Here is a 24,786-nt window from a genome sequence, read left to right on the forward strand (position 1 = left end):
GTGACAAAAGTGAAACTCTGTCTCAGAAACAAACAAAACAAAACATAGCTGGAGCAAACGTGGCAAAGTGTTAAGGATAGAGTGCTGGGTGCATGAGTATTTGCTGTTATTTCTTTGTATATACATAAACGATTTTATAATATAAAATTTCAACTTGCCATGCATTTGTAACATTTTCAGATGAATTTGCATACATACATTTTGAACCAGCGTGTGTGATAGAGACTGGTTTCTTTAGTCTGGAGTCTGCTTGGTGCATTGAGAGTTTCAGACCCCCTCAGTTACTGCGAGGGTCTCCTCAGGGGTCTCAGCCCACAGGCAGGTAGGATCAGGATGCACCCCTTTTGAGGATAGGGGGATTATGAAGTGTCCAGAGAGTGGTGGCACAGAAGTGGAGACACTAGGGTGTCCAAATGTGGCTCCTGGCTTAGGGGAGATGATTTATAAAGTAAAATGGCTGCAGAGAGTCTGAATCAAGCACAGTTTAGAAGCGACGTGCTTCGTTGGCTCATCACAGGCACTGCCGCCAGGGACATTGGAGGTGACTTCTGTTGAGTTTTGCTGACTGCACAGGAGACACTGTCATACCCACAGAGAACAGCAGAGGACATTTCTGCCAGAAACGTCACTGTGACATAGTAAAACTGATTGTAACCCAGCAACTCAGGAGGCTGAAATGGGAGGATCACTTGAGTCTAGGAGTTCAAGACCAGCCTGGGCAATGTAGGGAGACATCATCTCTGAAAAATAAAATAAATTAGCCAGGCATTTGGGCTGCACCTGTGTATAGTCTGAGCTACTCAGGAGGTTAAGGCAGGAGGATCCCTGGAGCCCAGGAGGATGGAGGCTGCAGTGAGCTATGATTGTACCACCACACTCCAGCCTGGGTGACAGAGCAAGACCCTGTTTCTTAAAAACAAACAAACAAACAAACAAACAAAAAGATTGTAAGACAGCAAATGTCAACTTGAGTTAGTAGTTGAAAAAAATAGGCTGGGCGGGGTGGCTCATGCCTATAATCCCAGCACTTTGGGAGGCCGAGGCAGGCAGATCACAAGGGCAGGAGTTCAAGACCAGCCTGACCAACATGGTGAAACCCCATCTCTCTTTGTATTTGTAAAAATACAAAAATGAACCAGGCATGATGGTGGGCACCTGTAATCCCAGCTACTCGGGAGGCTGAGGCAGGAGAATCACCTGAACATGGGAGGCGGAGGTTTCAGTGATCCAAGGTTGTACCCACTGTACTCTAGCCTGGGCAACAAGAGCAAAAGTCCATCTCCAAAAAATAAAAATAAAAAAAAAATAGGCAAGCAGGAGTTCAAAGGGTGGGAACAAATCAGTGACGCGTGAACAGACTGATTTATGAGGGCAGGGGGCAGAGTCCAGCAGCTGCTCAAAGGCCTTTCTGCTTCTGTCGAAACAAGTACGTCACATGCAGAGTTCTAGGCCCTCCTGTGTCGTCCGAAGGATGGGGTGAAGGCCTGGGTTACCGAGGGGGCACGAGGCACCCACAGGTCGGGGATGAGGAGGCCTTGGCCCATTGTGGGAGCGGGCGGTGCGGAAAGCCCATGAGGGCTCTTGAACATTCCCCAGCACCTGACGGCGGCCAGCTGGGGACATCTTCCAGTTGCAGCTCAGCCTTCAACAGTCAAAAGCCAGCATCACCCACAGTACCATCCCCAGATCCATTCTAGGTTCTGCTGAGGTTTTAGGTGGGACTTTCAAAAGCAGAAGAAACGATGCTAAAACCGAAAGGAATTTGCCACTAGGGAGAAATGCTTTCTTTTCACCAGATGACAGACTTCAGGGTTTCTGATGAAAGTCACTGCAATTTTTTCTTTCTCCTTCAGGCCTGATTCTGCTCCCCTCCCCTGTCCTCCCATCCTTTTTTGCCACAATGGGGGAAGCCCTGAAAAACCCTGGTGTTTTCAGAGGCTGTGTGGAGCCCAAGGAAGGGGAGGGAAAGGAAGTGGGGCTGTCATTTACTGACCATTCAGTTCCTGATTGGGTTCCCCAAGAAGCCGCTGGGACTCTCCAATCCGAGCTCACTTCCCCTGGGGTCTCTGTCGTTAGGCAGATGGCACCCCCACGGCTGTCCCTGCCATGCTCCCTCAGACCCCTCCCTGCTGCCTCAGTTTCTCGGCCTCCACCCTTCCCTGCCTCCTGCCTCTCCCTGTCTACCCTTCTCTGGACCCAGGCTCCTTCTGTCTGCCCACAAGCATGCTCAGGTCTCCCCATCTTAAAAACCAGGTCTGAACCCCCTGAAAACCTCTCTCTTGGATTTCACAAACATGCGCTTGTGGAAAGCAGTTTATGTTCTTGAACTGACTTACTGCTCCCACTTCCTCCTGCTGCCATCCAGGGCCTTCCCGTTCCCCCTCCAGCCTCCCTGTCAGCTGAGCCCGCCCTTGGCCAGGCCCTGTGGCAGCTCAAGGTGAAGTGGTCCAGTCTCTCAGCCGCACTGGACACCCTGACTGTCCCCTGCCCTGGGCCTCTCTCCCTGGTAGTCTTTGAGGCCTTTACCACTGAGGGGACTGCTCCTTGACCTACTCCCTACTCTTAATTTTTTTTTTTTTAATAACAACTTTATTGAGATACAATTCACATTTTCTGTGCTGTCCCTATCTCAAAAGTGTACCATATTCAGAGTTGCGCAGTGACCCCACAGTCCACGGTAGACCTTTTCCACCCCAGAAGGAACCCTGTGCCTCTTAGTGGTCACCCTCCATTTCCCTGCCATGCCCTCCAGGCCCAGGCATCATGAATCTGCCTTGGGCCTCTGATTTGTCTTCATTTTCACCTTCTCTGTCAACCCGTGGTCTGTAACCTTTGTTTTGCCCTGTACACCAGGGACCCCTCTCACAGCACAGGTCTGCATTCCAACTGTGCCAGTGCTCCCCCGAAGCCCTCCACACCCCTACCCTGGACGGCAGCCTCTTCCTGACTGGTCCATGCCCCAGCCCGGCCTTCTGCTGCCCTCCCCAGCTCCAGGCTCCTGCAGCACCTTCTCTCCTCATCCCCTCCCTCACCGCTCCTAAGTCCACATGCAGGTTCACACCTCCTCACACCTCCCACAGCTCCACACACACTTCATACCTCCTCACGCCTCCCACAGCTCCACACACACTTCACACCTCCTCACGCCTCCCACAGCTCCACACATGCTTCACACCTCCTCACGCCTCCCACAGCTCCACACACGCTTCACACCTCCTCACGCCTCCCACAGCTCCACACACACTTCACACCTCCTCACGCCTCCCACTCACACCTCCCACTCACACCTCTTCATACCTCCCACACCTCCACATGCTTTTCACACCTCCTGTTATGGCTTGGCTGTGTCCCCATCCAAATCTCAGCTTGAATTTTATCTCCCAGAATTCCCATGTATTGTGGGAGGGACCCATAGGAAGGTAATTGAATCATGGGGGCCGGTCTTTCCCATGCTATTCTTGTGATGGTGAATAAGTCTCACAAGATCTGATGGGTTTATCAGGGGTTTCTACTTTTGCTTCCTCCTCATTTTTTCTCTCTTGTTGCCACCATGTGAGAAGTGCCTTTTGCCTCCTGCCATGATTCTGAGGCCTCCCCAGCCATGTGGAATTGTAAGTCCAATTAAACCTCTTTTTCTTCCCAGTCTTGGGTATGTCTTTACCAGCAGTGTGAAAACGGACTAATATGGTAAATTGGTACCAGGAGTGGGGTGTTGCTGAAAAGATACCCAAAAATGTGAAGTAACTTTGGAACTGAGTAACAGACAGAGATTGCAACAGTTAGAGGACTCAGAAGATGACAGGAAAGTGTGGGAAAGTTTGGAACTTCCTAGAGAATTGTTGAATGGCTTTGCCCAAAATGCTGATAGTGATATGGTCAATAAAATCCAGGCTGAGGTAGTCTCAGATAGAGATGAGGAACTTGTTGGGAACTGGAGCAAAGGTGACTCTTGTTATATTTTAGCAAAGAGATTGGTGGCATTTTACCCTTGCCCTAGAGATTTGTGGAACTTTGAACTTCAGAGAGGTGATTTAGGGTATCTGGCAGAAGAAATTTCTAAGCAACAAAACATTTAAGAGGTGACTTCAGTACTCTTAAAGGCATTCAGTTTTAAAAGGGAAACAGAGTATAGAAATTCAGAAAATTTGCAGCCTGACTATACAATAGAAAGGAAAAACCCATTTTCTGAGAAGAAATTCAAGCAGGCTACAGAAATGTGTATAAATAGCAAAGAGCCTAATATTAATCCTCAAGACCATGGGGGAAAATATCCCTAGGCTATGTCAGAAACCTTCACGGCAGCCCCTCCCATCACAGGCCCTGAGTCCCAGGAGAAAAAAGGGGTTTTGTGGGCCGGGCCCAGGGTCCCCATGCTGTGAGCAGCCTAGGGACTTCGTGCCCTGTGTCCCAGCTGCTCCAGCCATGGCTGAAAGGGGCCAATGTAGCGCTTGGGCTGTGGCTTCAGAGGGTGGAGGCCTCAAGCCTCGGCAGCTTCCATGTGGTATTGATCCTGCAGGTGCACAGAAGTCAAGAACTGAGGTTTGGGAACCTCCGCCTAGATTTCAGAAGATATATGGAAATGCCTGGATGCCCAGGCAAAAGTTTGCTGTGGGGGTGGTGCCCTCATGGAGAACCTCTGCTAGGGCAGTGCAGAAGGGAAATGTGGGGTCAGAGCCCCCACACAGAGTCCCTATTGGGGCACCGCCTAGTGGAGCTGTGAGAAGAGGGTCACTGTCCTCCAGACCTCAGAATGGTAGATCCACCGACAGCTTGCACCGTGCACCTGGAAAAGCCACAGACACTCAACGCCAGCCCGTGAAAGCAGCTGGGAGGGAGGCTTTACCCTGCAAAGTCACAGGGGTGGAGCTGCCCAAGACCATGGGAACCTACCTCTTGCATCACCATGACCTGGATATGAGACTTGGAGTCAAAGGAGATCATTTTGGAGCTTTAAAATTTGACTGACTTGCTGGATTTCAGACTTGCATGGTCCCTGTAACCACTTTGTTTTGGCCAATTTCTCCCACTTGGAATGGCTGTATTTACCCAATGCCTGTACCTCCATTGTATCTAGGAAGTAACTAGCTTGCTTTTGATTTTACAGGCTCATAGGCAGAAGGGACTTGCCTTATCTCAGATGAAACTTTGGACTGTGGACTTCTAGGTTAATGCTGAAATGAGTTAAGACTTTGGGGGACTGTTGGGAAGGCACAATTGGTTTTGAAATGTGAGGACATGAGATGTGGAGGGGCCAGGGATGGAATGATATGATTCGACTGTGTCCCCATCCGCATCTCAACTTGAATTGTATCTCCCAGAATTCCCATGTGTTGTGGGAGGGTCCTGGGGGGAGGTAATTGAATCGTGGGGGCCAGTCTTTCCTGTGCTATTCTCGTGATAGTGAATAAGTCTCAGGAGATCTGATGGGATTATCAGGGGTTTCCGCTTTTGCTTTCTTCTCATTTTTTTCTCTTGCCACTGCCATATAAGAAGTGCCTTTTGCCACCACCCATGATTTTGAGGCTTCCCTAGCCATGTGGAATTGTGAGTCCAATTAAACCTCTTTTTCTTCCAAGTCTCGCATATGCCTTCATCAGCAGCATGAAAACAGACTAATACACCTCCTCATACCTCCCATGCCTCCACACTTTTCACACCTCCTCACACCTCCACACACCTCCCATACTGCCTCACACTTCCTACACCTCCCATATCTCCACACACTTTTCACACCTCTTCCCATCTCCTCCCACCTCCCGCACCTCCCCATGCATTCCTACACCGCTCATACCTCCTCACACCTCCCATGCCTCTCCACACCTCCCCATGCCTCCCCACGCCTCTCACACTTCCCGCACCTCCTCACACCACTGGTACTTACTACTGACATGTCTGTCTGCCTGTGTATTTCTCTGGGACAGGCCCAGCTTCTTCTTTTTACAATTCTTGGGTCCAACAGTGTCTGGTGCAGACTCAATGCTGAGTATCAGTTGACCTGACTTGAACACCAGCAGTCGGAAAGCCAGGATGATGTGAATTTTCATCTGGCCTCATTTGTTCCTTAGCCTCTCGTAGGGGTCACATCTCCCTCTTTTTCATTCTCGTACATCTGGGGACACTGAGCAGGGAGTGCCCACTCTGTCAAAGCACCAGAGAGTATGACAACAGAATTAATGTCTGCTTCCCCACAGGAGCCGTCGCCCCTCCCAGCCGAGTTCCTGCCAAGGTCAGTGGGAGCCAGTGCAGACTGGCAGAGATGGGCAGCCGGATATGAGAGCCCGGCCAGTCAGAGAGCCAGGGTGAGCCAGGAGGTTTAGCTCAAGTTCCGGACACCCATCAGTCTTTAGCACAGTCTCTCAGAACACACAGGGGGAGTGGGTGGGAGAGTTTAGATTTTTGTTTTTGAAAACTTGGTTTATGCCCTTTAATTAACGAGGGCAAAAGTTGTACTGAAATTATATGTGTGTGTGTGCTATTATCTATATAATAAGTTATATAGATAATGTAAGTGCATATATATATTTTTTCAGTTTCACATGCCAGGAGTTCAAACACAACTTTAAGGAACTTAAGTTTAGGGATTAACTTGAAGGATTAAGGAGGTTTCTAAGTACAGCTTGAATAGTGCCCAGATGAATTCGAGAGAGAGAGAGAGAGAGAGAAAAGAGATAGATATATAGATGGATAGATGGATGGAGTTTCGCTCTTGTTGCCCAGGCTGGAGTGCAATGGTATGATCTCAGCTCACTGCAACCTCCGCCTCCCGGGTTCAGGCAATTCTCCTGCTTCAGCTTCCCAAGTAGCTGGGATTCCAGGCATCTGCCACCACACCTGGCTAATTTTTATAGTTTTAGTGGAGATGGGGTTTCACCATGTTGGCCAGGTTGCTCTTGAACTCCTGACCTCTGGTGATCCACCTGCCTCAGTCTTCCAAAGTGCTGGGATTACAGGTGTGAGCCACTGCACCCAGCCCGAATTCAAGATATATTGCCACAGATTATAAGAAGTAGATAGAGTTTTTCAAAATCATGGTCAAGGCTTTTATTTTGATGATGTTAGCACTGTGGCTTTGAGCTTGGGAGGATCAAAATGACTGATTTAACGTCAGATTGTGCCTTGATATGCCTTGATGCCTTTTTCCCTTCAGGCAGGGAGATGGATCTAGTGATGAAATGAGTGAGGGTTTGTGAATTATCCGCGTCTTGGCTGGCGTAAGTCATCCTTCCCTTTCAGGGCTAGAATGGTGAACTCCAGGGCCCTCTTGTACTCAGTGTATTGCTTGATCTGTGTTCATGTTCGAGGGGTAAAGGCTGGGGAGCATCTTAAAGTTGCCGCTGCTTCTCCTTTGTTGTTGTTATTGTTATCATCACTCTTATTAAGGCTGCCGTGAACCTTCTGTTCATACTTGGTTCCATAGCACAGTGCTTCGCAAACTCTATTCCTGGGAACACGCATTAGGAAGACTGTAATTGGTCAAATAAATTTGGAAAACCACTGTCTACCGTATGTTTCTCTTGAAGATGGACAATGTATCTGCCTTTGAAAGGCTCTGAGAATTCCTGCAGGGGGAGAAAGTTTTCCTAGCAGTTTCTGAACTTGTTTGATCACATGACATTTATTTTCAGTCATGTTTCTTACTAATTTCCAGTTCTGCTGGGACAGCTTGAGGAGGCCTGCCTCAGAATAAATTCTTACAAGTAGAATTGTTGGGGCAAAGCATATGAACATTTATGTATGGTGGCCCGGAGCGCTGCAATATAGCCGCTTTATGTGTTGGATAAGAGTAATCCAGGAGCGTTGAACTGAGTTCCCTACCACTCAGTAAACCCCACTAAGTAGGCAAAATATCAAAACAGATTTTTATATTGAACGGGTCAAACACTTTTTAAAAAATTCTGTAGTTTTTTCTTCTCACTTTGGCATTTGTGAAGAAGCTTCAGTTATTAAAAGCAAGATCCCTCAGGACTGTTTAACAGAAGGGCATTGTTCTCCGTTACATGAAATCGGTAGCATATTTTGTAATGGAACTTTGGAGTCATGTATTCATCTATTTCTTGTTTCTAAGAGAGGTTGTTTGGTAACGTGTCCTTTTATGGGTATCAAAGAAATACCAAAGGTGATGTGTCTTGACTAAAATCCCGTGGGGGGTTGTCAGATAAAGCGGAACCAGGACTTCTTTAAAGGAGGGTCGCTGCACTGAGCCATCTGTTGCGCCATTACCAGAGAAAAATATTTTAATGTATACATGGTGTAAACCCCCACCTCTTACCTATTTCCAAAAAGGATTTATGACAAAGAGAAAACTCACAGCAGAACCAAATAATTCTTCTAGAAGGTTGGAAGGCTTACCTGTGAAGCTTGGAGGAGGTTATAAAAGGGAAGAGGTGCTTACTTAAAAGTCTTCAGGAATGGCCGGGCACAGTGACTCACGCCTGTAATCCCAGCACTTTGGGAGGCCGAGGTGGGTGGAGCACTTGAGGTCAGGGGTGAGCCACCGTGCCTGGCCATCATAAGATCATTATCTTACGGGTTTTTTTTAAGAGCTGAGGCCTCACACTATGTTGGCGAGGGTGGTCCCGAACTCCTGGGCACAAGCGATCCTCCCACTTCAGCCATCTCCCTGAGAAGCAGCGGTGAGTGGATGTGACCGGGGGATTCATGAGGGAGAGGAGGACCAGGCGCGTATGCACGTTGAGCACTGGGGTTCAGGAGCTTCAGGGGGCTGTGGGAGGAAAGGCCCTGAGGCCGAGGGTGGATTTAGGAACTCCATGGAGAGCAGTTTGCTTGCAAGTGGGGAATCTGAGTCTTCTTTCCCCACCCCAGCTTCATTGAGGTATAATTGACAAAGATGGAATATATTCAAAGTGTGCACTGTGATGTTTTGATAATACCTATACATGAGGAATGATTCCCACAGTCAAGCTAGTTAATAACATATCCATCACCTTACATAGTTGCCCACCCTTGTTTTGTGGTGAGAACACTTAAGATCTCTCTTAGCAAATTTCAAGTATACAATACATTGTTACAGACTGTAGTCACCACGCTGCAGAACTCGCCAGGACTTACTCAACATGGCTGGAGGACACTACGCTAAGTGAAAGAAGCCAGGCACAGAAAGACAAATAGATCCCGCTTATATGTGGAATCTAAACAAGTTAGAACTCGTAGAAACAGAGAGTACAGTGGTGGTTGCCAGGGGCTGGGGGATGAGGAGCTGTGGTGGGAGAATGGAGAGATGTTGGTCAAAGAGTCCAGACTTGCTGGAATGGGGGTCTTCAGCTACTCGACAGATTGTTTCTGAAAAGCTATCCTGTCTCTTCCAGTCTTCCACACCCTTTCTGTCTTCTCCCAGTACTGTACTGCAACCCTATTAAACACCAGGGATCCGTGTGCTCATATAACTGCTCCACGGGCTACCCCAGTCCCCAGAGACCCCCCAGCCCACTGAGATCCCCATGAGCCTGGGCCCCTGCTTGAATCTCCAGCACATGCTGTAGCAGTAGCAGCCTCCCTGTCTGGGGAGTGGAAGCGTGCGTGGACGCCTACTTTCTGCCTCCTCTTCACTTTCTCGAAGGCTCTGCCAGGCTCTCTGCCATCCAGTGTGTGTGGGCAATTCAGCAATTGTGAAGACTTAGAAAAGAGCTTGAGAAATGCCAGTCTGCAATATTTCTCTTTTAGAAAACAGTCCAGTGTGATACTTCCATAGTCCAGAGACGTTTTGTTATTTTAAATGTACTGCAATGTTTGAGGCCTGTGTAGGCAGACACTTACTAATTTGGTGCCAGCAAAAATGCTAATAAAGAGAGTGGACTGCTTATCTTAAATAAGAATCTTAAGGCCGGGTGTAGTGGCTCATGCCTATAATCCCAGCACTTTGGGAGGCTGAGGCTGGTGGATCACCTGAGGTCAGGAGGTCGATACCAGCCTGGCCAACATGGTGAAATCCCATCTCTACTAAAAATACAAAAATTAACTGGGTGTGGTGACACTTGTAATCCCAGCTACTTGGGAGGCTGAGGCAGGAGAATCACTTGAACCCAGGAGGCAGAGGTTGCAGTGAACCGAAATGGCGCCATTGCACTCCAGCTTGGGCAACGAGAGTGAAATTCCATCTCAAAAAAAAAAAAAAAATCTTAAGAGAAATACTTGGCCATGGTAGACTAGTAATACATTTACTTTTGTTTTCTTTTTTTAAACCATGTTCAAATTCCTTTACTGTTAAAACTGTATGTGCAACATAAGAAATGTTTGGCTTAACAAATGTGGATGTTTCAATTACAAAATACGTGCCCCAGCGCCGGGGGCTGCAGGGGCAGAGGAATCCCCAGTGATGGTATCAGTCTGGTTCTGTCAACCTGCCATGTTTTTCTGTCGTTGCAGGTGATTTTCAAAGCCAAGTCAAAATATTCTCCAGAATTACTCAAATACCGGTAAGTACCGCGGGGCATCTCTTTCTGTGGTAGAAGGGGAAAGTGCCGACATGTGAGTCTCATCTCTCCTTCAGGGTTTGCACACATCGCTGCTCTGTGAACCGCCGGAAGCAGTCCTGCCTGCTGGCTGGCTGCCCACAAGCATCGTGTGCATTGCCAGTGACAGTGAGGTCATCGACTCATAACTTCATGAATCATGGGGGCTTGCATCATACTTACCCAGTTCAGAAACAAGAGCCTGGCGCCTTTCCTAACAGGAGGAAACAGATGGGAATAAAATAGGTGTATGTTGCCTCTAAACCTTTCTGAGAAGTAAGAGCCTCAGCAGAAGGAAACAGGGTTCCTTGAAGATGCGGTGCTTTGCCAGGTGCTCCCCGTTCCTCATCCTGCCCCTCCCATGCTCCCAGTGCAGGTGCAGTTGCAGGTGTAGGTGCAGGTGCAGCTGCAGCTGTGGAAGGGCCTTGCCCCTGCACCCTACCACCTGGTGGTCTTACGCGCCTTGTCTCAGCTGCTGGTAGGCTCCGGCTCCTTGTTTTCTAGAACTTCAGAGCCCATTGAACCCTAAGTTGCTACACAACTACTTGCAAGGTATCCATCCACATCCAGAAATACTGTTCTGACCATTCAGTGCTCAGTTAGGCACCACGAGGAAGAATGTATTATAGTTGAGAAGTGGACACTATATTTGTAAAGATGGCTTAACACAAAGGCTTGCACGATCGGGCAAAGCAGGATATGTAACATGCCAAAAGCATGGACACCGGGAGGCACGGACATTTTGTGGAAGAAGAGAGGCTTGTGCCAGAGTGTAATCTGGAAGGGAACCTCTTAAGTTATGTGAGGAGGGGGATCTGCATTTTCCTACGTAGGGGTTCATAGCTCTCCCCAGATTTTCAAAGAGGCCTATGACTTTCCTAAGGCCAAGAACCAGTGGCTTAAAGAATAGTCAGGTTTGGCCGGGCACAGAGGCTCACGCCTGTAATCCCAGCACTTTGGGAGGCCGAGGTGGGCTGATCACTTGAGGTCAGGAGTTCGAGATCAGCCTGGCCAACACAGTGAAACCCTGTCTCTACTAAAAATATGAAAACTATCTGGGCGAGGTAGCACACATCTGTTGTCTCAGCTACTTAGGAGGCTGTGGTGGGAGAATCACTTGAGCTCAGGAGGCAGAGCTTTCAGTGAGCCAAGATTGCACCACTGTGCTCCAGCCTGGGCAAGAGAGTGAGAATCCGTCTCAAAAAAAAAAAGAATGGTCAGGTTTGACTGGGGTTGGGGGAGGAGAACAGGCCTCTGGAAGAGGCGAGGGGGTCCAGCGTGAGTCCAGGGGTTCTGGCGTCTCTGCTCAGGAGAACTCCACTGCCTCCCGAAAACATTTCTGAAAAGGTGACTCTGGCCATCACCTCCTTGGGTCAAAATGAAAAATTATTTTGACCGGGCGCGGTGGCTCAAGCCTGTAATCCCAGCACTTTGGGAGGCCGAGATGGGCGGATCACGAGGTCAGGAGATCGAGACCATCCTGGCTAACATGGTGAAACCCCGTCTCTACTAAAAAATACAAAAAACTCACCAGGCGTGGTGGCGGGCGCCTGTAGTACCAGCTACTTGGGAGGCTGAGGCAGGAGAATGGCATAAACCCGGGAGGCGGAGCTTGCAGTGAGCTGAGATCCGGCCACTACACTCTAGTCTGGGCGACAGAGCGAGACTCCGTCTCAAAAAAAAAAAAAAAAAAAAAAAAAGAAAAATTATTTTGTCATTTAAAAAAATATGTTAAATTGTATACATATTTTATTTAAATATATATCATCTAAAAATACGTAAAGACTTTTTACTTAAAATTCTGAAGGTATAATAGTTTAATCCTGAGTTTATATCCAAGGAAATGAGTTCAGAAAGTTTCTCTGAAGTTCAGAAAGTTCTGTGAAGGTGCCTGGGCCAAGATATTAAGTCCCAAGACTCACCGTCCCGGGCTTTGTTTTGTTTTTCACCTGATCTTGCTGTCTCCCTTCACTGCTTTGCACGTGGCTCGGTTCACGTCTCTGCCAGACTCAGGTGGAACCTCAGCGTCCACTATGAAATGATGTTGGTCCCAAGGAGAGCAATTTAAAGTGCAGGTTGAGTGTCCCTAATCTGAAATGCTTGGGACCAAAAGTATTTCAGATTTCAGATTGGATTTTGAAATATCTGCACATACAGGCTGGGCACAGTGGCTCACTCCTGTAATCCTAGCACTTTGGGAGGCTGAAGAGGGTGGATCATTTGAGGTCAGAAGTTTGAGACCAGTCTGACCAACATGGTGAAACCCCGTTTCTACTAAAAATTCAAAAATTACCTGGGTGTGGTGGCAGGCGCCTGGAATCCCAGCTACCCAGGAGGCTGAGATGGGAGAATTGCATAAGCCTAAGGGGTGGAGGTTGCAGCATGTGGAGATCACGCCACTGCACTCCAGCCTGGGCAACAGAGCGGACTCTGTCTCAAAAAAAAAAAAAAAAAAGGAAAAAGAAATATTTGTATATACGTAATGAGAGATGAGGGGATTGGATGGGACACAAATCTAACATGAAATGTATTTATGTTTCAGATACCTTATACACATCTCCTGAAGGCAATTTTATACAGTATTTTTAATAATTCAGCATAAAACAGTTTTAACTGTGTTTTGACCACAATCCATCACATAAAGTCCGGTGTGGAATTCTCCGATTGTAGCATCATGTTGGTAGATGCTCAAAAAGTTTCAGATTTTGGAGCATTTCAGATTTTGAATTTTCAGGTTAGGGATGTTCAACCCATATAAAGTACAAGTAGACAGTTCTCTCTCTTCGCCAGTAACAGAATAGTAGCCTCGCCTCTGCATCTGTAGTCTTTGCCCTGCATGCCCCCAACCAGAAATGTACGTCAAAGCGTGAGTGAAGCTGGGTGTGGAGAACATTCTGTCTGATTAGATCATGGAACTGATTTTATCTTGGGAGCAGTTGAGGCTAGGGTAATTAAATGTCTTCTAAAGGTGGAATACGAAAGCACTGGTCAGAAGGGAAATTGTTTAAAAAGCTTTCAACCTCTGAGCACAAGGACTGGGGTCTTCAGGTGAGAAGATATGTGCGTGGGGCAGTCCTCGCTTGATCCTTGAGCCAAAGTGTACCTCAGAGACAGGCTGTGCTGACAGTTACGGCTGCATTTTATTGGGAAGGGATTTGCAGAAATGAAGGGAGAAGATGGGGAGAAATATAGTTGGATCCAGATGTTAAAAATGAGATGTTTGGGACCTGGCACGGTGGCTCACGCCTGTAATCCCAGCACTTTGGGAGGCCGAGGTGGGCAGATCACCTGAGGTCAGGAGTTCAAGACCATCTTGGCCAACATGGTGAAATCCCGTCCCTACTAAAAATACAAAAATTAGCCAGGCGTGGTGGTGTACACCTGTAATCCCAGCTACTTGGGAGACTGAGGCAGGAGAATCACTTGAACCCAGCAGGTCGAGGTTGCAGTGAGCTGAGATTGCGCCACTGCATACCAGCCTGGGCGACAAGAACAAAAACACCATCTCAAAAAAAAAACAAAAAGAAAAAAAAAGTGAGATGTTTGGGCCAGCGAAGTTGGAGAGTTCTTGAAACAGGAGGGTGAGGTTTCAATGGGAGATGCCTGTTAACCCAGTCCTAGTGATTTTGTTGCCAAATGTAAAGAAATACCAGGAGTTATTCCTGTGTCGGCACATCTTTAGTCTCATCTATAGAATTCCTCAGTTCTCTTAAACCAGACGCCACTAGAGACATTTCAGGCCACAGTCTGTCCCTTGAGATGCTTTGGTATGTTGGCTTCTAAATAGATTGGCTTCTCTAATTTAATCATGACTCCCCTGAAATAAAACATGAGCCATTAGTCTAGAACTAGTTGAAACTTTCCACTCCGATCTTTTCCTGTAGTAATTCACTGGTTTTGAAGATAATTTATATTCAGCTCAGCCAAGAACCACTTTATTTTTCACTTAGAATCTCCTCTGCCCTCCCACATCTGCTAGCTCAGAGTTTTGGTGGCGTGGAAGGCAGTTTGATTCAGGCTTTCTCTTTCTCAGTCTGTGGATTTTAATGTATTTGGTTTAAGAAATGTGAGCATTTGGCATGGGAGTGCTCAAGAACATGTTGATTTTAAACATTTTCAACTGTCTGCCCTCTAGCTTTGTGGTTTTTTTTTTTTTTTTTTTTTTTTTTTGCCGCCACCTCGCCCGGCTAGTTTTTTGTATTTTTTTAGTAGAGACGGGGTTTCACCGTGTTAACCAGGATGGTCTCGATCTCCTGACCTCGTGATCCGCCCGTCTCGGCCTCCCAAAGTGCTGGGATTACAGGCTTGAGCCACCGCGCCCGGCCCTGCTTTGTGATTTTTTAAGTAAGTAAAAAATATAGTGAGCCAGGTTTTCCTTTTCTTTCTTTCTTTTTTTTTTTTTTAAAAAGAGACAAGGTCTCAACCAGGCCGGAGTGCAGTGGCGGTGGTGCAATCATAGCTCACTACGGCCTTAATCTCCTGGGCTCAAGTGATCCTCCTGCCTCAGCTTCCTGAGTAGCTGGGAATACATGTGCACATCGCCACATCCAGCTACAAAAAAAAAAAAAAAAAAATTTGTATAGACAGAGTCTTGCTATGTTGCCCAGGCTGGTCTTGAACTCCTGGACTCAAGCGACTCTCCCTCCTCGGCTTCCCAGAGTGCTGGGATTACAGGTACACGCCACCACGCCTGGCCTGCTTTTCCCTTTCTTTAAGTGAAAAAGCAGTGGCTTATGTTTGTAATCCTAGCACTTTGGGAGGCTGAGGTGGGAGCATCACTTGAACCCTGGAATTCAAGACCAGCCGTGACAACAGAGCAAGATCCCATCGCTACAAAAAAAAAAAAAAAAAAAAAATTCAGCTGGGCGTGGTGGTGCACGCCTGTATTCCCGGCTACTCAGAATGCCGAGGTGAGAGACTTGCTTGAGCCTAGGAGATTGAAGCTGCAGTGAGCTGTGATTGCACTACTGCTGTCTAGCCCGGTGACAGAGCAAGACCTGACCCCCCCCCCCAAAAAAAAAAGGGGAAGAAAGGGAGGGAATGAAAGAGAAAGGAAGAAAGCAAGGGAGGGAAAGAGAAAGAAAGAAAGGGAAGGAGGGGAACAGAAAGTGGAAGGAAGGAGGGAGGGAGGGAAGGAAGGAAGGAAGGAAGCGATGGTATTGGGAGATACATTTAAAGCATGCTTTACAGCCCCTTGATTCTGTCGCCTCCCAGTGGGAGGTGGTCAGGCGCTGCTGTGTTGGCTGCCTTGAAGACTCGCCTCACGCCTGCATCTGCTGACCAGCAGCACTGATCCTTCTGGTCCTACAAGCAAAGTGGTCTTCCCAGATGCGGAGTCACACTGATCGTTTTACTTCTTTGGGTCATTTCTGTCATCATGCCAAGATGAGCTATTTATCCTGGCCCTATGGTTTAGGTTAAAAAGTAGTAGTTTTGGGGGCAATGTACAAAACTCTGTTTCTGTGAAAACATACTTTTTTGATACAGTTATTCTGGCCCCTTTTTAAAACTCTCTCACTACACCTCCAGGTCGCTCCCTTTCTACCACAGCTGCAGGCATAGAGGGAAAAAAACTTGTTTTGCGAGATGGTTTTGCATTATAAAAGTGATAACAAGCGTATTAGGAAAAAAATTATAAAATAGAAAAAGATAGACATTTTGTGAATATAGACATGTGGAAAGAAAGAAAGCAAGTCCACTGAACCTTCCTTCCTCCCAACATAAACCCCCCTCCAGCCCTAAGGAAATACAATGATGTATTCCACTGTAGGTTTTTATACAGATTTCCCAAGACAAAATTGATGTCTGTATTGCATTTCCAATTTTGCATCCTGACTTTTTAACTTGATGTTAGATCACACATATTTTTTCCATATTGTTTCAAATCTCCCAACACAGCCTCCTTTCTTAAGATAATAACAGGCTTTTGTTTAGTAGACTAAACAAAGCCTCCTAAAGGCTCAGAGACTAGGATTTGATACATAAAAATCAAGGGGGAGGAAGGTTCCAAGCAGAAAAATCAGCTTGCAGAAAGACGGGATGTGGAGACACCCGGACATGTTTAAAACATGGAGTTCACTGGGCGCGGTGGCTCACGCCTATAATCCCAGCACTTTGGGAGGTCGAGGCGGGCGGATCATGAGGTCAGAAGATCGAGACCATCCTGACTAACACGGCGAAACCCCATCTCTACTAAAAATACAAAAAAGTAGCCGGGCATGGTGATGGGCGCCTGTAGTCCCAGCTACTTGGGAGGCTAAGGCAGGAGAATGGCGTGAACCCGCGAGGCGGAGCTTACAGTGAGCCGAGATCGCGCCACTGCACTCCAGCCTGGGTGACAGAGTGAGATTCTGTCTCAAAAAAAACCAAAAAAACAAAAAAACATGGAGTTGACCAGCTTGATTAGCATGTAGCCTGTCCATAGATTGAGCTGCCTCTTGAGTGCTTGGGTCTGGAAGATGTGGGGTGGGGCTTTAGGGCAAAGGTGAATTAGGAAACTACATTAGTTCTGGTCAGAGGCATGAGACGGTGTGTGGGGCTGGCACAGGAGGCATGGATAGAGTGGGAAAGAAGAATCTACTGACCTTGACAATGGATTACATAGGGGGTGGATGGAATCAAAGAAGCACATTACAGTTAAAGAGTCTATGAAAAGCTATGGCACCTTTAACAGAAATAGGAATACTTAGAGGCGTGTTAGAAGAGGGACACAGGCTGGGTGTGGTGGCATGCGCTTGTAGTCCTGGCTACTCAGGAAGCTTAAGTGGGAGAATCGCTTGAGCCTGGGAGTTCAGGGCTGCAGTGAGCTAGGATTGCATCACTGCACTCCAGCCTGGGTGATAGAGCAAGACCCCAACTCAAAAAAAAAGGACATTCGGAATTGAGTTTGGGACATGCTGGCTTGAGGGGGCAGGGCCTCCGAATGGCAGGCTGTTAGGGACATGAGTCTGGAACTCAGATCAGAGGCGTGGCTTGAGACAAAAGATGTCTGAAGTCAGTCATACAAAAGCTACAGAAAAAAGCATATTTTCTGAGGAAGAGTGTAGGCCAGGTGCAGTGGCTCACAGCTGTAATCCCAGCACTTTGGGAGGCCGAGACGGGAGGATCACTTGAGGCCAGGAGTTCGAGGCTGCAGTGAGCCATGCTTGTGCCACTGCATTCCAGCCTCGTTGACACAGATGCTGTCTCTTAAAAAATACAGAAAATCCTAAGAGAAAACAAATTTTCTACTCATTAAGTGGAAGCGGATGATCATCAAGGCCTTCATCCTCATTGTGTTTATGCTGAGTAAGTGGAGGAGGAGGAGGGAGAGGAAGATGTTGCTGTGTCAAGGGTGGCAGTGGAGGAAAATCCATACATAAGTGGCCCTGCACAGTTCAAACCTGTATTGCTCAAGGGTCAGCTGTATTTCAGACAGCACCCACAAGGAATCATCTGGAAAACGTAAGTGGCTGCTTACGTGGAATGTGTGTACACACCAGCAAGGGTCCAGAAACAATAGGGCCATGGCCAGCCGGTTCTACATGTTTCTATCTAGCGCTTTTCACAAAAGCACAGCAGATAAAACAATAAAAGCAGAGCTTTTGAGAATCTAGAATACAGATTTTGGTAACTCCCAAGTGGCCCTGCCTTTGTCTCTTTCCACAGCTCCTTTGGCCCATACCCCCCTCCCCTGATTCCCCCATCACTGCAAGAACATGGGGCAGAGCACATGAAAACCTGTAAGCCAGATGCTGCCCTCAAAGCTCCACAGGCATGATTTCCCTGGCCCGCTCCATGGCCCCAAGAGACTGACACCGTACACCTCCAGCTCTAGAGAGGAGGAAGCCGCGGGGCTTGCTTGGTTAGGTGACTGGCTCAAGGTCTCATGCAAATTTCAGTTTCCCGATTCTGACCTCCTACACCCAGGGCTTTACAACAGGTTCCAGGAGGAGAAGAAGCACTGCCACGTTGAATGCAGTGTTCCACAGTGCAAGGTGATCCTGACCGTGGAAACATGAGAACATGAAGCAAAGAGTGTGTCATAGAATTGAAAGATAGGGCACTTAGTGGGATTCCGGCATGGCATTTTGAGGCTGGGGATGTGGGAGGGTGGGGCTGCCCCTCTCATGCCCACAGTCTGGTGGGGAAGAGGTTGGAGGTGCGGAGGGAACAGCAGGGCCTGTGACATGAATGAGGAGACTTGCTCAGCGATCAGGGCCTAGAAAAGAATCTGTCCGTGGCAAATCATTAATGTTTGTTTGAAAAGCTCTGAGCACATCATCATGACACGTGAGGTCGAATCCCCAAGACTTCACAGCGCTCCCCATCATCACACAGCTCTTGGGGGGTGGGGGACGCTGTTCCCATCCCACTGCAGCCATGCTGGGGTGGCGGCTCCCCTCCTGCATGTCCGACTTGCTCATCTGTCTGATGCAAGTATTGTATCGCTCCTCCAGGGCACACACGTTCCTTACTGTGGCACCTTCCTGCCCCCGTGAGCTGCTTGGAGGCCCGGGCCGCCTCCAAGCGGGTCTTCATCCCACTCTCTCAGCACTGGCCTGATGAGCAGCCAGCCCCCAGCACAGGGCTGTGCAGCGAAAAGCCTGCAGTCCTTTTCGCCTCCCCAGAAAGTTGTTTAATTCCCCTGTGACGGGTCGTTTCCCCACTAGCCAGGGGAAGACCTAGCAGCTGCTGTGCTGGAGCATTCATAGGAAATAAAAGGGCAGCTTTTGAGAGCTGATGTCATGCTTTGTGGACTGACTCCTTCCTTCTTCCCTCCCTCTTAAACCTTCTTCATGGAGACCCTGCCACCTACAGCGTGGATGGAGAGAGTGGAAATGGAGAGTCTCATTTTCCACGGGACTTTCTGTCTGGGGAGACGCAGGCATTGATCAGATGGTCGCCCGTCTGTGTTGTTATAAACTGTGATGAGTCTGTGAAGTTAAAATACAGGGGACCAGGAGAGCAGATGTCAGAGAAACCGGACTGCCTGTGTACCCGTGGTGTGTGTGCATGTGTGGAGGTGCAGGGAGAGTCGCGGTGTGGCTGCTGCAGTGCTGTTTGAGCTAAGATCTAGAGGATGAGCGGGAGCCGGGTAGACAGAGTTCTTTGGTAGAACTGGGTTCTGAAAGTTATGTGAGAGATTTTGCCAGTGGGTCGTACATTATTAATGACAAGACATAAAATGCCATTCAGATGAGCCTGAGTAAGTGGGGGTTGCTGTGTCACACTGGAATCTGAAGGCAGGAAGTAAAACTGCAGCTGGGCACGGACCTGGGTGGCCTGAACCAAGGTCTCTTTGGCCCATACCCCCTGCTCCTCTCTGTCTCCTTTTCTCTGTCTGCCTCTTTCTCTTCTACCCCCTGCCTCTCCCTCCCCACTCCCTCATCATCAGTGGCATGTCTAGATCTGGGACTAGAATCCCAGTTTTCATGTCTGGGTTTTCCCATAGATTTTATACAGGTCACTTAGGAAGTGTGTAGCTCTGAGAAACTACAGGTTAAAAATAGCCAATGAAGTAGAGTTTTGCATCTATTGATACTTGGGCAGTTTCTGTGGCACGTTTTTTTTTTTTTTTTTTTTTTTTTTTGAGACTGAGTCTCACTGTGTCACTCAGGCTAGAGTGCAATGGCGTGATCTCGGCTCACTGCAAGCTCCACCTCCCGGTTCAAGTGATTCTCCTGCCTCAGCCTCCCGAGTAGCTGGGATTACAAGTACGTGCCTTAACCTCCTGAGCAGCTGGGATTACAAGTGTGTGCCACCATGCCCAGCTACTTTTAGTATTTTTAGTAGAGATGAGGTTTCACCATGTTGGCCAGGCTGGTCTTGAACTCTTGACCTCAAGCAATCCACCCACCTCGGCCTCCCAAAGTACTGGGATTACAGGCGTGAGCCACTGCACCCCGGCCTGTGGCAGATTTTTAATCACATTAGTGAGTGCTCTCTGGACTCCATGTCAATAATGACTTTTGGGGGTAAAATGCGTTATACAAATTCATTATCTCATCTAATCCCCACAAAAGACCTATAAATAAGGTAGGTATTATGTAGTCTTATTTTCAAGTGATGGAACCAAGGCTCAGAGAGGTTGCATTTGGCCTAAGTTAATTCTGACAATGTGGAGTTGTCAGAATGCCTGTAAAACTCCATCCCCAGCCATGCTCTTCACTCTTCGATGTGAGTAGGGAGCGCTCAGTAAGCGTCCACACCAGCCAATGTGCGTGAGCTCTCAGTCCTCACAACATCCCACAGATAGGGAAAGTGGAGTTCAGAGAGGTAAAGGACCATCCAGAGCCACAATTTGGGGTCAGTTTGTAATTTGAATCTGGGAACGTCTACTGCCAAAGTCCAAGCTCTTTTTTTTTTTTTTTTTTTTTTTGAGACGGAGTCTTGCTGTGTCACCCAGGCTGGAGTGCAGTGGTGCGATCTTGGCTCACTGCAAGCTCTGCCTCCCGGGTTCACGCCATTCTCCTGCCTCAGCCTCCCGAGTAGCTGGGACTACAGGCACCTGCCACCACGCCTGGCTAATTTTTTGTATTTTTAGTAGAGACGGAGTTTCACTGTGTTAGCCAGGATGGTCTTGATCTCCTGACGTCGTGATCCGCCTGCCTCGGCCTCCCAAAGTGCTGGGATTACAGGCAGGAGCCACCGCGCCCAGCTGTCCAAGCTCTTAAATGTAATCTTTGGTGTGTCTGCTTCTAGCAGTTCACCAAAACACATCACAGTTTCCTTCTAGATCGACCTGGGATGGGCAGTTGACAAGTTTCTCTCATGCTTTCCAGGTTGCCCCTCTACCTGGCCTCCCTCTTCATCAGCCTTGTTTTCCTGTTGGTGAATTTAACGTGTGCTGTGCTGGTAAAGACGGGAAATTGGGAGAGGAAGGTTATCGTCTCCGTAAGAGTGGCCATTAATGACACACTGTTCGTGCTGTGTGCCGTCTCTCTCTCCATCTGTCTCTACAAAATCTCTAAGATGTCATTAGCCAACATTTACTTGGAGTCCAAGGTAGGTGGAAATGTGGTCAAGATCCCTCCCATGAAACGTGTTCTAAAAATAGTTTCCTGGTTTGCAAAAGTGCATTTTGATGAATTTTAGACTTGATTTTGCCTTGAGTTTCTCTGTTTTATTGTGTCCCACACAGGGGCTATTTAAGGGTTTTTTTTTTTTTGAGATGGGGTCTTGCTCTGTCACCCAGGCTGGAGTGCCGTGGCGCGGTCTTGGCTCACTGCAAGCTCCGCCTCCCGGGTTCACGCCATTCTCCTGCCTCAGCCTCCCGAGTAGCTGGGACTACAGGCACCTGCCACCACGCCTGGCTAATTTTTTGTATTTTTAGTAGAGACAGGGTTTCACCGTGTTAGCCCGGATGGTCTGGATCTCCTGACCTCGTGAGCTCACCCCTGTGGCACATAAGCTAACAAAGCACTACTGGCAAAAGAAAATAGCATCTCAGATTTAGTTAATGACTGGCTGTCTAATAACAGTACTCAAAAGTCGGTTTTAGTTTTTTGGTCATGTTAACTATCCGTTTTGAGCCAGGGGTCTTTTAACTGTCTTTGGAAATTGATAGCTTCATAACGTGGGACACAAATCACTGATGTCCACATAATTCCAAGCCCAAAGTCACATGAGGGCTCCTGTATTCCCAGCCTCAAAGACTCTGGACAGAGCTGTCCTGAGCTCTGCCCCAGCCATTGTCCCTCTGAGATTGTTTACTTGCCTCCTTGAGCCAGAGGCCCTGGCCCGGGCTCACCTGCTGTGTGTAGAAGCCAAGAAGATCCTCTTGGAGCTGAGCAGTAGTCATTAGAGGTTTAGCCAATAAGCCTCTGACTTTCTTGCTCGTACACTCCAGGCCTCGGGAAAATGGTGCGTATTTTAACCCCGTTAAAGGCATCTCCAAACCAAGCCCCAGGGTCCTTATGAAGATACTTGAAATTGTAGGAAGGAGTGTGAAAAGGACTCTGATGGAAGACCCAACGAGACCACAGTGCCCCGAGATCCCAAAGGGCTTTACCAGACTGATACCAGGCAGGGGCTGGGGAGGGGGCTGGTGTCTTGGACCTGGAGTGGCCCATACCTCCTGCTCCCTCTTTTCCAGGGCTCCTCCGTGTGTCAAGTGACTGCCATCGGTGTCACCGTAATACTGCTTTACACCTCTCGGGCCTGCTACAACCTGTTCATCCTGTCATTTTCTCAGAACAAGAGCGTCCATTCCTTCGATTACGACTGGTACAATGTATCAGACCAGGTCAGTGGGGGCGCTGAGGAGGTGTCACCTGACCAGGGACCACAGTTGACCCTTGGTGTCCTCGAGGCACTGGTTCCAGGACCCCAGACAATACCAAAATCTCGATGCTCAAGTCCCTGATATAAAATGGTGTAGTATCTGCATGGAGCCTACACACATCCTTCTGTATGCTTTCAGTTAATCTCTAGATGACTTACAATACCAGACACAACACAGATGCCATGCAAACAGTTGTTATACTACATTGTTTGAAAATGCCTATTTTTAATTGTTACTAGTATTTGTTATTTTCAAATATTTTTGATCCGCGCTTGGTTGAGTCCGCAGATGTGGAACCCGCCGATATGGAGGGCCGACTGTATTTGCATTTCAGTGATTCACATGGCAGAGAAGTACAGGCTCCTTGTTTCTCCTGGTGAATGACTGAGTGACCTTGAGAGGTCACTTCCCTGTGTGGCATCTGAACTCATCTGTCAGATGGGATCACAGCACCTGCCTCATTCCCTTTCACATGTCTTTTGAGAAAAGCAGGAGATTACGTATATGTGTGTATGTATCCACACATGTGCACACACATACTTTTCACTCCATTCTCCCTCTTAGGGCTCATGTTAAGCAGTACTTAATTTTTTTTTTTTTTTTTTTTTTTTGTTTTTTTTTGAGATGGAGTTTTGCTCTTGTTGTCCAGGCTGGAGTGCAATGGTGCGACCTCAGCTCACTGCAACTTCTGCCTCTCAGGTTCAAGTGATTCTCCTGCCTCAGCCTCCAGAGTAGCTGGGATTACAGGCACCTGCTACCATACCTGGCTAATTTGTTGTATTTTTAGTGGAGATGGGGTTTCACCGTGTTGGCCAGGCTGGTCTCGAACTCCTGACCTCAGGTGATCCACCCGCCTCGGTCTCCCAAAGTGCTGGGATTACAGGTGTAAGCCACTGCGCCAGCCAGTACTTACTTTTTTTTTTTTTTTTAACATGCTTCCATATAAATGTAAGATGGTATTATTAAAGGGTGACATTTGCAAAGATTAAGCAAATTGTATTCAGATTTCAGAAAATACATAGGACTATGAAGTTATGAGAATGTTTTTTTTGTCATCATCCTCCTCAGGGAGAGAATGATTTTTAATAGAGTATGTACACGGCATTTGAGAAAATCTAGACAAAAGTGACTGAGGATATTAAAGTTTTAAAAAGCTCATGGCACTAGTTGTTGCAGTATGATACTCCTTCTAAAAATTCGTTCTATACATGTATAAGTTACGAGTCATAAAGCAAATGAACAAAGGTAGTGAAATGTCATCTGCCATCCACGCTCACAAAAACTCAAAACAACAATGAGAATGAACCACCATTCACTCATTTGACAAACAGCATTTTTTTTTTTTCCTTATCTTGGGCACTGAGAAAAATGCCAGGGATACAAAACCAAACAGACTCATTCCCTGCCCTTTGGGAGCTTTGTGGTCCACTAAGGAAAAGAGACACACAGATTAGCCATTAACAGTAAAGAAATGTAACTTCCCTATTATAAATGTATTAGATTGATGTGCAAAGGTTCCTTAGCTTTTCCTGGAAAAGTATTGAATACCTAACCATCTATAAATGTGCTTCTAACATCTCAACAGTGCTCAAACCCTCAGCTGCATTTAGATAGTGGAAGAAAGAATAAAATGATCATAAGCTAAACCTGTGAGGACAAGGTAAAATTGTATTATAATTAGAAAGGATTAAAACCACATCTCTGAACCCAAACCGATACGACAAACATGGCAGAAAGCGGGGCAAGGCACTGCTAAGGGTGTGCACTATTTTGAGGAAATCAAGTATATGAAAATCTAAACTTTAAACAATGATTAATTAGAGACAAGCATAATACACAAAGGATTTGATTTTGTATTGTAGTAAAATATACATAACATTTTAATATTTGCTATTTTAACCTTTTTTTTTTTTTTTTTTTTGAGACAGAGTCAGTCTCTGTCACTAGGCTGGAGTGCAGCGGCACAATCTCAGCTCACTGCAACCTCCACTTCCCGGGTTCAAATGATTCTTCTGCCTCAGCCTCCTGAGTAGCTGGGAATACAGGCGAGTG

The 24,786-nt window shown here is 47.4% G+C and overlaps 1 protein-coding gene across 1 annotated transcript in view; it reads left to right on the forward strand.

Moving 5' to 3' along the window:
- The window catches only part of GPR137B (G protein-coupled receptor 137B), a 69,318-nt gene that overhangs the window by 17,691 nt on the left and 26,841 nt on the right, over positions 1-24,786 (forward strand). The window contains exons 2-4 of the mRNA XM_007989876.3: positions 10,384-10,433; positions 21,233-21,455; positions 22,546-22,695. Of these exons, the coding sequence (XP_007988067.1) occupies positions 10,384-10,433; positions 21,233-21,455; positions 22,546-22,695 (423 nt within the window). The remainder of the gene's footprint in view (positions 1-10,383; positions 10,434-21,232; positions 21,456-22,545; positions 22,696-24,786) is intronic.

Source organism: Chlorocebus sabaeus, chromosome 25 (assembly GCF_047675955.1).
Source record: "Chlorocebus sabaeus isolate Y175 chromosome 25, mChlSab1.0.hap1, whole genome shotgun sequence".
Lineage (NCBI taxonomy): Eukaryota > Metazoa > Chordata > Mammalia > Primates > Cercopithecidae > Chlorocebus > Chlorocebus sabaeus.